A 17,374-nucleotide genomic window follows, 5' to 3' on the forward strand; every position below is an offset into this window, starting at 1 on the left:
GTGGCCAATTATGCTACTGGTATGGAGGAGAAAGGAAAAGATGACTGAAAACATAAATGACAGGCCATTTTAAATTAGAAAATGACAGTCAGAAGACATCATTACTACAGTATGAACACTACGAAACAGAGAAAGATAGTAATGTGTCTTTTGAAGCCTATCAAAAGGCATCTCCACTTTTATATGTTCTGAAGGAAATGCGAGTTGTGCTACAGAAGACGAGAGAGAGGGAGGATGGATGGATGAATGGAATATATTACTGTGTATATATATATACAGTGGGGAAAAAAAGTATTTAGTCAGCCACCAATTGTGCAAGTTCTCCCACTTAAAAAGATGAGAGAGGCCTGTAATTTTCATCATAGGTATACGTATAGGAAAAAAATCTTTATTTATTTATTTTAATTTCAAGACATTTTTAACCACCAATACACCGCATGAGCTGTCATTAAGTATTAGTTATAAATCTAGCTCTTTTAATACGAGTCTCCCTGGGTTGGTTGAGAATCTAAGTGAGAGTGACTGGGCCATGAAAGGGTTGAAAACATATTTGGACTTTTATATGGTTCAGATTCCTATCCTGAATGGATAATAGGATTGTTCACCCATTTTATCATTTGCCAGATAATCTGAACTGGTAGAGCATTGTGCAAGCAACACCAAGTTCATAGGTTCGATCCTCAAGGAAAACACAGACAGATAAATGTAAACCTTGAATGCACTTTAAGCCACTTTGAATAAAAGTAGCTGCCAAAATATACTGTAAATAGAACTGTATAGAAGCTATGATAATAATACTTGAAAAGTACTGAAAAGTACAAAAAATGAAAGAAAACCGGCAATATTAATACTATAAAAGAAAGGTGAAGAGGGTTCACATTTCTTATGAAGTCTGCTGAGGCGGGGCCAACACTTTTTCACACCACTGTATATACACTAAATGTTATTATTATTATTATTGTTATTATTATTACTGTAGTAGTGGTAGTAATAGTATACAAGCTTTTTGTGTTTTGCTACCGTAACTTCTTACATCTGGAAAAAATGCTAAATAATAATAATAATAATAATACAAATAAATTCTAGATCCAATAATAACAACAACAACAGTTTTAAGTAAAATTATTGTACATTATTTTTATATAGTTTATTTCTTAAATTAAATTCAATATTTTTACACTCAATAACACGTTTTAAAAACCTTGTGTGTTGTGTGTGCCTGTTCAATAAAAAAAAAAAGAAAAAAGATTTGCATATGTCCACTATTCGTGTTAAATCGAAGCATGGCCTTCACTTTTTTTTTCTGTCAGGTCTGTACGTAACAAATTCAATACAATGATTCTGTATTGCTCAGATTCAAAACACCTTAACCTCTCTCTAATTAGTACTAACACATCAAACAGCTCCAAAAAGAATATGTAATGCCGATAGAATCAGTCTATGCCACATCAGAAACCACTTTCTCATCAATAAATAGCACGTAACAGAGGTTACTTTGCCCGAGGTTGCCACTGCTCCCCACGTTCTCCATGTAGGTGGTGTTATAGCCGCAGGTGCTGTGATCTGAACACCAGTGGGTGTATGTTGCAGAATGGAGGCGTTTGATCCATGACAAGAAGATGGAGACCATCTTTATTTGTCATTTTGGTTCATATCTGGGTCAGGAGTCCTTTATAGCACCCTTGATTCACAATAATCATGCAGGTGCTTCCTAAACACACATTTTTTTATGTCATGGTTAAGTACTGACAATATTCGCAGTTGTTTCGTGCAAGACACAAGAATGACACTGGCTCTAATCTTGTTTGATCAGCGGCACGCATCAATGTTCAGGTAGAATGAAGGGTCAGATTGTCCACAGAGCACCTGTTCAAAACAAGCTTACCCTGCTAGAGATGCAGTAAAATAAAGAAATAAGTCACTTGAGGCCATGCATTAGTGTTTTTACCAAAGATAAGAGATGTTCTCAGGCCCCCTTGGCAGCGTGATAAAATACAATCAATGTTCAATAAATAGTCATTTATTAATGATATTATCTCACAATACACATTGATTATTAGCAGTTTTAAAGAAAGTCATGATTTTAATTTATATCTTATCTTTATGCCACATTTAACAGATTAGAGCTTGAATATAATATTTATATATTACATCTGGCAACAATACATGCAATCTATATACACTATATAGTAAATACTGTACATCACCATAAGAGAATATACTGTGTTTATGTGGATAAAGTTAGACATACTTATATATCAATAGGCAATACTAGTTAAATTTTGCAACAAAATTTAAAAGCGAAAACAAGCAGCTGAGATTTTCTATATAGTTTATATTGCTTTACGTGAGTTGTATGTACAGTATGCAGATAAAGTTTGCTTTAATATACATCCATATTAATAATAATAATAATTACAGAAAACAATAAATTGAATATTGTTGTCTCATCATTTTGCTGTTAAAAATATCTAAATACATTGTTTGTGGAAAAAAAAGCATTGACCAAATTAATATTTATTTTCACTTTGCTTTATCTATGTATTTTCTCATTTTTATACTGCCACAGAGATGGGAAATGTAGTTTGGTTGCACACAACTATCAGCTCACAAATCTGGTTAAATGAGTAGAACACAGTGCTAATTTTCAGTGCTAACAACAGGTGAGTTTCCATCAGCTTAACTAACGTTAACGTCACTAAATTAGCCAAATTAGCCTCTAGCTGCTGTTCTCCACTAACTCACAGAACAGGCTGACTTTGAGAGGAACATGCTAGCACATGTTGAATAAACATGAGCACTGCACGTTTCAAAATTGAAACCCAGTGCGGGTGTTTTTATATCACTGTATTTCTGAAGGAAACTCATTTTCATTTCTTCTTGCTTGTAATGTCTGATAATGCAGCGTTTGTGAGTGGAGCTCTGCTTTGTGTACAGCATTACGGGGAAACCTCGATCTCTACCACTCCAACAGCGCCTCCTGCTGGCAGAGAATGAATTTGCATACACATGCTGCCACAAATAGAATGAAAGTCTGTGGGAAACACTGTAATAATATTTATGCAATTTGTAAGTGCAAATTATAATTAATTATACTTGTCTCTTTAAAAATAAAAAATAAAGCCACTTAGCCAATGTAACTTTTAGCGTCTGCGCTCAGAAAACCGGACCGAATTGAGTTCTCTCTTGCGTCGTCAGATTTATCTATATGTCTGCTCTTCTCTTACTCCCACATATTGACATTTTTGAACGTTTTATGCGACGTGCAGCAAGTATATTTTAGCTTATGTCCTGCTGGTTCATGTACGCATCTAACCTCCTAACTATGAAGCAGATTCGTTCTGAAATTGAATGAATCTCTTCCCAAATCGTCCCTCCCTAACATTTTCGTTTTTCTTCGTTGACGAAAAAGTCAATATATTTTCGTCATAGTTTTTGTCATTCAAAAAGAGTTTTAGTTCGTTATCGTCTCGTTGTCGTCAGTAAAAAAAACGAAATTAACACTGGTAGAACAAAAATATTAACTTAAAAATGCATACAGACTACATGCTACAGTCCATGTTCAGAATTACAACTTACAATAATCAAAAACAAGTTTTCTGCATTATAAGTCTGTAACTGAACTTAAGCCCGGCATAATGAAAATCAGAAGTTTGCCAAAGGTAATTACAAATCATGTGCGTTCAACTCATAAATACAATCATTCTGACACATGACTTGAACGCAGCAATTTAAAGAAATGCTGCTTTACTGTTCATTTTTCAGTATCCTCGAGAAAAAGAAAAAGCGTAACAAAACTTCATATAAAGAGCTGGGCGATAATTTAGTTACATTTTGCGATGACTACTTTACAACAAAGACCCTTGGAATATGCGCTCACATGTATTCATCTATCAATGGATCCAGTGTGGTTCATTCAAACTGAATTTAAAGCCAAAACTGTCCATTTATAACTAGGCTTGAATAAGCCGCTACCACTGGGGGCCAAACTCACAACTTTCCAGGTGGTGGCCCACTTATCCAGCCGGAAGGCTGCATCTCCCTCCATCATTCTCTTGACATATCTTTCTCTCTCTGTGCGTTAGCCTTTAGCACTTTCACTCCTAGCAGATGATAACGAACATGACGTGAAGTGTCGGAGTGGCCCCAGGGGCCCCTGACCATAACACTGTGCCTTGAATTCTGGAAGAAAACAGACTCATGCACATAAACAAGAACACACACACACAAACTTGTGCCTGGAGCTCTTGGTGCTTTGTTAATCTCATGAGTACACAGACACAGTGTGAAGGGCCAAAGGGCCCGACTACACATAACCAGATTTGATGGAACTAGTGTCAAAGTGAAACACCCTGATATATTTTGCCTTTTTCTTTCCTTTTTGCACTTCCCTCTGTTTGTTTCTTTCTCTCTCTCTCTTTTATCTCACTCACAACATCGTGTAAAGAGGAGGACAAGGTTTGTGGCTCTTTGGTCATGTTTTCTCAGCCTAAACTGATATGACAGTCAAGGCTTACAGCCGCTACAGGCCTTTTACAGAGAGGCTTTCTTTTCATTGCCATGTCAGAATGTCGCCATAAGAAAACATGCTCCACTTTTCACTGAGGAAAAAAACAAAAAACAAACATGACAAGACTAAGATTGAGTCTCTTGCTGTCTAGAGGAGATAAATCATGTCAAAAATAACTAAACTAACAGGTTTACTCTGGTAAAGGTCTTCATAGAGACATTGTCATGCTAAATGAAATCAAGCTGATTTTGTTGCAGTAAATATTGCATCAGGAAGCGGTTTTTAGATGTTTGTGCAGTTGAGAACTCATGGAAAAATCTATTCATTTAATCTTTGAAACAAAATTTGATGAAAAAATATTTAACTAATATAAATACAGGTAATGTAAGTTGGTTGGCTATGACTTAAAATTTTATTAATGCTAGTAATATTAATTCTAGAGTAATTCTCTCTCTCTCTCTCTATATATATATATACTACTGTTCAAAAGTTTGGGGTCAGTAAGATTGCATTTATTCATTTATTTTATTTTATTTTTTGAAAGAATTAGTACTTTTATTCAGCAAGGATGCACTCAATTGATGAAAAGTTACAGTATTGTCACAAAAAATTATATTTCAAATACATGCTGCTATTGAGCACAAAATCAGTTATGTAATGTTCTCACAATGTGTGTGTGTGTGTGTGTGTGTGTGTGTGTGTGTGTGGAAATGGAAATAGCTAGCAATGCCAGAAAATGATTTCTTTCCTTTTGCAAATGGCCAAACAATAAAAGAGGTTGAGTACTGCCTGCATGACAGAATGAGTCCTGAAACCTTTTAACTCTCGTCTCTTCATACTGACAAAACATATGAAATAAATAACCTAGCAGCTCATAGTGGCAGTTGTTACCTGACATTCTTAGGTGACAGGTAATGTCAGCGTGCATGTGTGTGTGTTTGCATGCAAACAAACATTTGAGCATCTGATGAAAAGTGAGCTTTCTGTCATGCATAAACAGCTATCCTGTGACATGTTGCCTGACATGCCTGCGGAAATTTAGCATATAAAATGCACTGCTGCTTTTGAATATTTCACAAGGGTATACAACACATTTTTTTTCTCTCAACTTCAGTGTCAAGAGTATACTGCACTCTCGAATGAAAAAGTACAGGGAATATATAGAAAATGTGATTATCTTTTGAATGAGAACAGTAAATCAATAAAACAATGAATCCCTGCAATATCCAAAGCTTATTTTCATCCATAAGAAGAGCATATACAGAGTATTGAACATGGGATAAAAACTAGTTCATTTCAGGGGAGTGTTATTTCTCTCTGCAATGTATTTATCTGTGAATAAACGGTGGGAAAGCATGTTTTAAAAAGTAGATTATGAGCCTATGTTTGTTAAAATGCGATTCCCGTAGTTGTGTGATAAAATGTGTGTGTGCATAACTCTTGACATATTGATAACTTCTACACAACAATCATTATGAAAAATGTAAATCTTATGAATGCATCATACGGTTCTAATGAAGCCACAAAAAAAGAGGAATGAAACAGTTAATCTACTCTAATCTAATTCTATTCAAATGAAACACTCTAAACCATGAGTTTTCAAACCTTTTGATGCCAAGGACCCCCATAGTGTGATCCCCTTGCAAAGGTTTCCCTTCTGAAAATATAAAAGTTGCTCTGTATTTTTGTGTATAAAAACACATTTATTAATATATTAAGGGTGAATATATGCAGTGACTCACTTTATAACAAACATGGTCATATTTACTTTAGTACGATAACAATAAAAAGGCCAAATATTTAATTTAATATTTTATATATATTTATTATACTTTTAATTATATTTGTTACCAAATTAAATGTTTTTATTGCTATTCTACTATTGTAATTACTATTAGAATAACATTTTAACATATTATTTTATGTTATTTTAACAATAACATTTTATTAAAATATTACTAATAACAAATGTGAATTGCAAAAAAATCTTTGAGATTTGTTTTTTTCTGTGAAACATTAGCACCACTTTGCAACCCTGAGTTTGAAAACCTTTAAAGCTTTTGATTACAGTAAACAGTAGCAAACTTCAGTCCTCACAGGAAAAAATTATCTGCAAATGCCAACTGTCAACATGTTGACAGTTTAACCTACACAGTTTCTTACTCAGACTGTTGCTCTGTCTTAAAATGAGTTAATCTGAAATCTGAAAACCAACACAGGACAACGTATTAACGCTAATGCCCACTACGGTGCCCCTTGTGGCAACACTATGAAACCAAAATTGAGCTTGCATAACCAGAAGCATATGATTTGTTTCAAGTCCCAACCAAATAAAACCAAATCAAAATCTATCAATGACTTTCAAACAAGCTCTAACCAATAACCACAGCAGACTGCAGAAGGAGACATCGTCACTGACACTTTAAATGACCAGAGCACTGGAAATAAAATGGTCGTAAAAATAAAGAGAGGCTCATTTACCCAAGGTGCAACGGGACACTTTTCACCATTTAATCAGTCAGTCACCCAAGAGTGATGTCCCTAATATCATGATTCCACCATTTCTCTGTTTAACATAATTAAAATGTCTGCTGCCAGGGCCATAAACAGGAGGAGAGGATACTGTAATTCTGCCGTAAAGCCGCAGAGCGTGAAAATGTCACTTACCGAGTACCCTCGTCCTGACAGAGAGTGAGTGGAGCTCTGGGGGAGAGAAAGAGAGAGAGAGAGACAAAGAGAGAGAGAACAACGTTGACCTTTGAGGGATACTATGAGATGACAGAGACATGATGAAGTTCTAGCACTTTAATATCAATATTCACATTAACCTTTTTCCCACCCTTTGTTCCTATCGTTCGCCTAATGACATTCCTTTTTCCTTTCTCTCTCTCTCGCTCTCTCTCGCTCTCTTCAGAATCTGCTAGAACACATGACTCATATGACTTGAGGACAATAAAGCCCTGGAAAAAATAGCCGTCTGGCAAGGCCTTTTCTCTTCAGCAAGACTTGGGTTTATCATAAAATTAGCTTTAGAGGGACGCCTATATTGTTAATCTAGAAAAACACCTGGTTTCCTCTTGTGATAAACCAAAGAAAGTCAAAAAGTTTTTTTTTTTTTTGGAGTTTCTGAAAAAAAAGTATGTAGTTACTAAGGCCTTCTGAGTGGTTGCTAGGGCGCTGCTATGTGGATTCTAGGGTGTTGCTATGGTGTTCTGGGTAGTTGCTTCAATCTGGTCTATAGATGGCTTGGGTCTCACTTCTTTCGCCTGGTAATGGCACATTTTTCTTTAAAAAGTCATATTTCATCACCACAGATCTTTTATATAGTACAAATGGTTTAATATGAAGCTTAATACTTAAACCATCTAACCCCATGAGCAACAATAGCCTTAGTCACTAATAATATTTTATGCTAACATGTTTCAAAATTTGAAGTCGTTCAGTTGTGTACTTTGCATTCAACTAAACATTCTGGCATTAACCTAGCAATACAGAGTAGCCAAGATGATTCTTATATAGCAGGTTACATCATTTTTGAGAACTGTGTCATAGATTGTCATCATAAAGGAAATGACATTTCAGATCAGAACCAAGACACCCGGCATTTGCATCCATTTTCCATGCTGTTGCATCAGCCCTTGTCAGTTTATGGTAAATGAGGGGGAACGAAAGCATTTTATTTTGCCATGACAGATTCCTTGTCAGATTCAGATTCATATAGGGGTCTTTAAAACAGGTCAGGGCTGCCTGAGCGAATCATCAACAACTAGAAATCACATGGAGTGCTGAAGGTAGTTTAAGACTCCAGCAAGTCAAGGGAAACAATTCAACTAGCCAAACAAATCACAATTGTCTACAGCATAAATGTCCCTAAAACTATAGATAGTTAACATTTGTAATTAAAGAGTTCAGAATCTGTGCCACTAACACAAAGTTTACAGATTACACTGCAAAGAAATAACTTAATGACAGTTACTGACTTTCTAATGCTGCTCTACCACCATTACGCATTCAAGCAAGAAAGCTAGGCTAACCACAGGCCTTACTCTAACTTGGGAAGATGCTTGGGAAGAGAAACATTTGTTCCTTACAAATAAACTAGTCACTGAGTCTGAGCTCTGTAAGTCTGCAGTTTTGGCATCAATTCTCTGAAAGACATTCAAGTCTTTTTTTTAGTTAGCAAGACATTCTCAAGCACAAAGTTTTCGGTTGTGTTCAGTAAATTGTGTGGAATTTCTGACAGCATACATTTATTTCATGTTTTAGGAATCTTTCTTTGAGACTGCTGCGCCATCATTTGAATGAGTTACCACGTTTTTTTTTACACACTGGCCTACTATTGTGGTATCATCTACTTCAGATTTGCCTGCACTTTACATGTTGGTCAGGTGGCTTTCCTGTCAAAATGGGCAGTTCATCATGGCCAGAGTAAAACCCAAAATATACTGATCAAATTTTTGCTGCTTCTTTGTGGACAAGTATCTGCACATATTATGACTTTTCACCATTCAGTTGATTAACTGGCATCAAAACTCACAGTAAGATTAATACAGAGAATAGTAAGGTTCTACTCATTCAAAACTATAGTATTCAGATAAAATAAAAAAATAAAAAATCTAATTACAGTTTTTGGATATACATATTAAATTCAATACAACATGAAAATTCACATTATCTATTTTCTAAATGCATGTTATTGACGTTATATCTCACACAGATCACAACACACTTAACTTAAAGAATCCCAATATCACCATAATGAATACTGAATGTTCATTACAAACCCATTTTCACACTAACTCGACCCCCTACACCCTCCCTTTTGCATCACTCTACATTTCTTGGGCCCTGACAGATTTGGTGACAAGTGGGAGGGGGCGGATTGTTTAGCTATGGACCAGACTATTGGTTAAGATAGGGCAGCAGATGAAAAGAAGCCAATCGGGACGCAACGGAGCGTGAAGTCAGCAAGCGAACAGACGGCTGAGATGCAGTAGGTGTTGCCGGCCCTCTGTGGGCAGCTTCTGTGACATGGTGGGTGGGTTCGAAACTATCAGTGTCATTACTTTCATGCCAGATCCATTCCAAACTCGAAAATGTCCTCACTGTTCGGAAACACAAAAGCTTCTATAGTCAGATCAGACAAAGCATATTTATTTTGATGCAAATGACAATGAAATTATAATGGGCAAATACAATTCTAAAATGATTTGTGAAAGAAAACTTATGATTTTCACCTCTCGAATAATAAAATTGGTTAAAAAATTTGTGTAAATGTCAACTACCATTCAAAAGATAGGGTAATATTTTTATATATTTTGTTTTTTATAAAAGTCTCTTATGCTCACCGAGACTGCTTTTATTTACTCAAAAATACAGTAATATTGTAAAATATTATTGCAATTTAAAATAACTTTTTTCTATTTTAATACGTTTTAAAATGTACTTTATTCCTGTGATGGCAAAGCTGAATTTTCAGCAGTCATTACTTCAGAAATCATTCTAATATGCCGAGTTGGTGCTTAAGAAACATTAATTATTATCAATGTTGAAAACAGTTGTTCTGCTTAATATTTTGATAGAAACCATGAATTTTAAGGACTTTTTAATGAACAAAGTTTACAAGAGCATTTATTTGAAATAATTGTATTACAAATGTCATTTCTGATCAATTGAACACACCCTTGCAAGTATTAAAATCTTAAAAAGTTCTTGAAAAACTGTAGTGTATACTGAAAGTGGGAATCAAGCCACGAGGTACTAGAACACACCTTAGCAATAGCAATCACTTAGCAATATCCTAGCAACCATCCAGAACACCAACAATATGACTTCGAACATGTTAGCAACCACATAGCAACACCTTAGCAACAGCCCACAATACCCTGCGTCTATGAGTTTTCAAGCAGTCAAGCACCACTTACAATTTCATCAGAAAATGTTAAACTTTATTCAGAATAATGCAGCTGTTGTATGTTGTTGTGTAACTTCACATCAATCATTCAGGTGACGGAACATTAAATATGTGTCTTTCCACATATGAGCAAAAGTGAGCAAAAATGTTTAAATCATTTGCAATGTAATTTTGCATTTCCCTTGTGAACACGTTAACATTATGCAGTGCAAATCAAGCATGCAATTCATGAATGTTGAGCTTGATTAGTGTTAAAGTCAGGAATGTTTGCATCAAGGTCACTGCAAAAACATCACATACAAATCTGATTTATTTCCACATTTGAAAGTGGTCCAGATCGAAATTGAAAATGTCAGATGAAATGTCAGAAATGGTGTACAGACTCATCCAAAAACCAGATCTGTGACACATTTGAGGGGGGGGGGGGGGGGGGCGCCAGATTTGAGCCATATTCAGCTGTGATGAGAATGTAAGAGAGTATGACAAATTGAACAGACTCTACTTCAGTCTCTTTTTCATTCATGTCAAATTAAAGAAAGTCTTGTCTGACTATATGCATTGATTCATTAACACACTCTTTCTATAATATCTTCACAAGAGCCAAAGCCATGCTAAACAAGTGGACGGGTTACGTTAAAACAAGAAGATCTTAGCAAATGCAGGCACCGCTCAAATGGCAAGCCCCCACATTAGCTGTTTTTTAAATCATTGCACTCCTGCCCCCAGTTCTTTGAGATCCTGACATCCCCCTCGTTTGTTTCCATTTCCTTCTGACACTCCAGCGACAAAGACGAAATCCAGCTCTATCCGCCTCTGAAGCGCACAGATCGTTAGCTAGCGGCGCACACGCCTAAGCGTCTTTGAAGTGGGTATGAAAAGCGTATTTGGTATGCAAAGGAAATTAGCATGTATGGCGAATCACAAGGAAAGATTTTTTACACCATTTAACGATGTGACATTGATGAAAGATGATCCCGTTTACAAAGCTAGCGTTAGCGCAGCGTCCGGGCCTCGTGCGACGGGACGGGAACGAACGGGCTCCGCAGATCTCTCGCTGTCTGTGTCTTTCTCTCACTCCGAGATGGACAGAGGCCTACAGATGACATGGATATGGCGCTCTGCATTTTAGCACCATTTCTTTGGCAGGAGATTAGAGGGAAATGTCATATCTGGCACTGTCAGCCATTACAGTCTGCAATTTTCAGCAGTCTTTCAGCCCTCCCTCCCTCTCTCTGTCTGCCCGTTGTTCTGTCGCTTTTTGCTGTCAAAACTGTCAGCCTGGATCACGCTTTTATCTGCCTCGAGCTCGTTTCTCTCTCTTCAATCGCTCTCCCTCTCTGACTTTTTCATGAAAAACAGCCTTTTGCACAAATTCATAAATGATGGCGGTGAAGGGTGGGAGGGGGAAAGCGAAGACTGAAATTTCCCTCCGAATCCTTAACAGCCTAAGCATCACATTTAATCTCTTCATTAAAAACATTTTATTCTTTTCATCATCTTCTCCTCCCTTCATCCTCGGCTCGCTGAGGCGCGCAGGCTCTCCGTCTTCGTATTACGGATCCATCTGAATGAATTTGCTGGGGATTTCGGACGTGCATTTGACAGGCGTTAGTTAGGGATGCGTATTCAGCTAGTCTCGGGAGAATTAGACACAAATTCTCATTACCCCTCTCTCAATCACATTATTTCTTCATTCAAGCCCTAACCAACACCCTACCAGTATTTCTTTCTCTTCAATATTCAGCTGCATTACTGAGAAACGGCCAGACACAGGGAATCTTTTCTACAAAGACACTGGTGAGAAAAACGCTCTGAGTTGACCATGAGTTAAAGCAAACTAACTGCTTATGAAACCTATTAGATCAGTGGTTCTTAAACTTTCTGACTCCAAGGACCCCCACCGTCCACACCATTATTCGAAGGCTATCCCTATGCCTTTTCCAGTTGTTTTCTGGGTACGAATAAAAAAAATTATTTAAAAAAATTCAATTACTACCTGATCATTTCATTTAGTTTTTTTGGCATTACTAGAAAAATGTTAATTAAATTTAAATAAATATTTTATATATTTTTATTTTATATATTTATAAATATATATTTTTTTATGTTTTAAGCATTTTTATAAACATTATATATTTTTATATTATATTTATATTTCATGTTATTGTAAATTAGGCTATTTACAATAGTTTTTCAAGACTGTGGGAATCCTCGTTCTTCAAAGATATTGGTTGGTGATCCTTTGTTTAAGAACTGCTGTATAAAATCATTTAAAAAGTATGTAAAATAAAATACCAAATAAGAGTCTAAGCCTATGTAAAAAAGACTAAGTCTACTCAAAAATTATACGTTTGCTGTCAGTGATAAATGGCTGTAAGCAAGAGCATAATATTATGCATTAGAACAAATGTGCAACCTCTTGTGCAACCAAATGGCATTTCGCTTGAAAATCTTTTCTTTAGACATGTAAGAACACTTAAATGCATTGATAACCGAATGAGACTTCTGCCTGTCTTTTAACAAATTTGGCTGTTAAAGGCCTCTCCTGTGGATCTCTCCTATTGGCTGTCATGAATACTGGCGTCATAATGACATACTTCATTGTGCTTACCTCACTGAGCCGATCTTTGGAGCTGCTCCTGGGTGCCGCGTTCACCACAGTCTCCTCCATTTTCCTCCCAGCCAGGTTCAGAAGACTCAAGGACTAGATAGGATTAAGAAAAATAAGACTTTAGAAGTAGAACAAGAGCTTTATATGGCTGTTGTAACTCTATAATAACAGCTTATCTAGAAAACCTGGCTCTTCACACATGTTTGGAGCACCACTGTGCAATGATGCACTCTTGCATCTTCAAGCAGAGCCATATTATCTCATCGAAACAATGTTGGGATGGATACTATGAGACAGAAAGACTTCAAAATCTCATCGAAACAATGTTGGGATGGATACTATGAGACAGAAAGACTTCAAAGAGACTCAATATTCTAATCAACGGACAACTAAACAACTCTGAAAGGTGATTCTTTCATCTGTTTGCTTTGGAAACTTCCCAAGAGGTACCTAGTTGTGCCTGGAACCAGAGCATTGTTTTGGAACCAGAGCATTGTCTTTACTGCTTTTATCTGGTGCACACAGAGCATTAGCCCGTGAAAACCCAAAGGGAAACCCAAAGTGTGTGTGGAGGGCAGGTGAAGGAGGTGTTTTTTGCTGGAACAGTGAAATGTAAGTAGTGATGAAGGCAGCTTTATTGACTCCTGTGATCTGATTGGTGGAATAGCTATAGGGCAGCTCTAAAAACTCCCTGTTCGACCTATATTTGAAGATTCACTGATTTGAATGTATGCAAAACGGCCACAGTTCACCTGGAAATGACATTCACTGACCATGTCCTATGCTTGAATGGCCATCTGCAGACAAAGATACACACAAAATTATACAGTACAGATGGATCTGTATTTTGTCTAAAGGCTTGGCGACATAATTTTCATTATTGTACCTTGTACATGTGAGTGTGTCCTTATTTGACTATATATGTGTATGAGAGTAATTGTGTAATTACTACAAAGGCATAAATACTATGCCTTACCTACAATGTCTTTATCAAAATGGGGGGGGGGGGGGGGGGGGGGTGGGGGGGTCGAGCCCCCCCTTCGTGAACGGCCACAGTTCACCTGGAAATGACATTCACTGACCATGTCCTATGCTTGAATGGCCATCTGCAGACAAAGATACACACAAAATTATACAGTACAGATGGATCTGTATTTTGTGCAATCTGCAATCGACTTCATATGTGCAAGAATACATTTCCATTGCATGATAAAATAAATAAATACATAAATTTGACATTTTCCCATCCCCATCGCAATATGTTGTCGTAATTTTTTAGGAAACAACAAAGCTGGTATATTTTCATTATTACTTTAATGGCATCTATAGTATAAGTACTCTGAATGAAGTATCACTACTGATACTTATGCCTCTGTTAAATAACTTTTTGAAAATCATTGTCTGTGAATAAGATTAGTAATTATAGCCACTTTTTTACAAGAAAAATAATTTATTTTGTAAAAATAATTTATAAATATTAATATTTTGTGTACATATTTTTACACACACATATAGCAGCACAGCTGGAACACTGTGTTGGTCAATCAGAACTATGTGAACAGTCCGTTCTTAAAAATGCAAGTGTGTGTGTGATCTAGTCCCAGTGTATGTGCATAAGTATGAGCGTATGTGTGTATTACTTGAGCAACTCACATGCATGTCTCCAGTGGCTTGCAGGTCTTGGCCCTGGTCTCCAGATCTCTACTCTAATTTAAACAGATCACTGCTACAATTAACCTTTCTGTTAAATATCAATTATAGCCCCAGGCAGAGCAGAATTAAAACGGTCATCAGCTAGTCTGACAGGTCCTGCATTCTGCCACCACCTGGTCGCTGTTTCCCCGTCCCTTCTTCCCAGAGGACGCACGCAAGCCCGATTTAATTACCAGAGCCAATACTGAGCCAGCGCTGGAACAACACTGCGCCAGCACTGGATGATTGCTGCAATGAATTACCATTCAGTTGAGGTCAGATGTGAAAACCGGTGGAGTGATGCGACATAGGCGCGATGCTGGCCTATGTTGATTCCAAAAAAAGAGCTGCAGGTGGGCCTAATCAAGGCAGAGTAATTTGCCGTAGTCAAGACAGGGGCTCGATTCTGTCAGAAAAGCTGACAAGCTAATCAATCCCGCTATCTCAATCGGCAGGGCTGCTTAGAGAATTGTGGAATTGCTGGTGTGTATACTTGCAAAAGCAGGCAGAAGAGCGGGGGTCTCTGTGTGTGGTGTGCCAAAACATGGTTTTGATTTGTTTACAGAACACAGAATGAAAATTAATGTTTTTAAAATCGTCACTGTCTGATTCTGAAATCGCAGCGTCTGGACTTTTGTCACACGTTTTGAATATATCTTGTGTGTTTTGTGAGACCTTACTTCAGATAAAGATGGATTTTACTTGCTTAGTGTTCTGAAGGTCTCAACTGAGGCTTCATGCACGCAGCTAGCCGAAGGTTCTGCAGGTCTGCCCCTGAGAGACAAATCATGAAAAGTGTTTGAAATGCACTTTAGTACTTCTCTGTCTGTGCCTTTTCTAGTTATGGATTCATGTCTTGTTTAGACGTAGTGAAAGGTCAAACATGTTGGCTTTAAGAAATCTGTAAAAGACACAATATCTCTGTCATGTTTCTCTCGAGAATATGTAGGGAATTCAAAACCAACATGAGGTCAAATTACCATATTTACTTAATAAATAACCCTAGGATTATTGGACTCAATTTATCACAACACCTTATTCTAAAAAAAAAAAACACAAAAAAAAACGGTAATCTTCCCTAACAAACCTTCTATACAATTTTTCTAACCAAAGCTGCATGGCTGGCAAAACAACCAGTAATGTCACAATCTAATCAAATAAATTCCTGCTCTATATATTTTCCACTGAAACATTCAGATACGATAAAATATGTAGTGTTACAAAAGTAAAAGGTGTTGCTCTTTGCTTAAAAGCTTTGCTCTTGAATCTTAATCACATCATGTGACATTCTCCCTAAATGATTTGCTGATAGGCAGACAACTGGTACATCCTATTTTACATACTTCTGAACCATTCTACTCCATTTTGTAGTATAAGTAGTGCGGAAAAAGCATAGTGAGCCCTAGAACACTTCAAGCACCCAGATTGTGTAATTTCTCAAATTAAGTGGCGGTAAAGTGTGGAAAGACACTTTTTTTCAACAGTCATAGCTTTCCTTATATAGAGAAAGGAATTAAACATGCTAAAGCTAACGACAACATATCTTGTGCCTTTTTTTAACTACATTTAATTCAACTACAAAACTTAACAGTACATAGCAGTACATGGCATATAAAAACATGGATGGCTAATCAGAATCCACCTGAATTTAAAGAGTGCAATAATTTAAAGCGGCATAAATCAAAACTTTAAAATTTTTAAAAGGCCCTTTAAGCCCAAAGCATTCTTTGGCTGACCGTGACGGTCTGTGCACTGTCTGTGTGATGCAATTTTTTTCATTAGAGGTGTCTGCGGACATCCACGCAGACCGTCTCCATGCAGCCCAATTTTAGTGCATGCATGGATGGTCTGTGTACTGAACAGTGACCGTTTGGAGCTACAGATGACACTTGTTATATACAGAGAGCAGGGCTGCACGATAAATCGAAATTAAATCGCAAAGGCGATAAATCGCGATTAGGCAGAAGCTGCGATTGTCATGTGTATCTTTCAGTGAAGCACGGTTCTGTGATCAGCAGTAAATCTCCATCTGAAGGCCAGAGGGCGCTCTCGCGTGGAAACTCCAAATACACCCCACAGAAGAAACCCAGGAAATGCCTATAGCGGTAGCTGGATAAACAGAAGATTTAACTGCTTTCATTAATTCAATGTGACTAATAAACACACGACTACGACAATATATGGTTTATCTGAGTTCGTCTTATTATAATTTTTATTATAATAAAGTATATAATAATGCAATGCTAATCGACACTGCTTAGAATACTATGAAATATGTTGCGTGCCTTATTCTGTGGAAGAAGCCACATCATCTCACAGAAGGATTTATTTCAAACACTCGACTGACGATATGAAGTGAGTTTGGAGTAAAAACATGTTATTAAATGTGGTATTTTCTCATGCTTTCAGATGGAGCAGCATTTACTACACAGAGCCATAGTTCACGGACAAGCTATGCAAACAGCTTTCCTAATCGCAGAACGATTTCTTTGATTTCATAATCGCGCAATTAAATCGTCTGCGATTATGAACGCGATTTTGCGTAGCTTGTCAGTGAACTACGGCTCTGTGTAGTAAACGCTGCTGCATCTGTAAGCACGTGCTGGAGATTTACTACTAATCACAGAACCGGCTTTACTGACAAGAT

General features: G+C 36.9%; 1 protein-coding gene across 10 annotated transcripts in view; it reads right to left on the reverse strand.

Moving 5' to 3' along the window:
• The window catches only part of LOC107600129 (autism susceptibility gene 2 protein-like), a 336,166-nt gene that overhangs the window by 199,954 nt on the left and 118,838 nt on the right, over nt 1-17,374 (reverse strand). For 9 of the 10 annotated variants that reach the window (XM_016291922.1, XM_016291925.1, XM_016291924.1 and 6 more), the window contains exons 3-4: nt 13,036-13,128; nt 7,178-7,213 (exon numbers count right to left, since the gene is read on the reverse strand). In XM_016291922.1, coding sequence (XP_016147408.1) covers nt 7,178-7,213; nt 13,036-13,128 — 129 coding nt within the window. The remainder of the gene's footprint in view (nt 1-7,177; nt 7,214-13,035; nt 13,129-17,374) is intronic. The other variant, XM_016291926.1, reaches the window with a different exon arrangement.

The sequence above is a fragment of the Sinocyclocheilus grahami genome, unplaced genomic scaffold (assembly GCF_001515645.1).
Source record: "Sinocyclocheilus grahami isolate Dianchi unplaced genomic scaffold, SAMN03320097.WGS_v1.1 scaffold278.1, whole genome shotgun sequence".
NCBI classification, from domain to species: domain Eukaryota; kingdom Metazoa; phylum Chordata; class Actinopteri; order Cypriniformes; family Cyprinidae; genus Sinocyclocheilus; species Sinocyclocheilus grahami.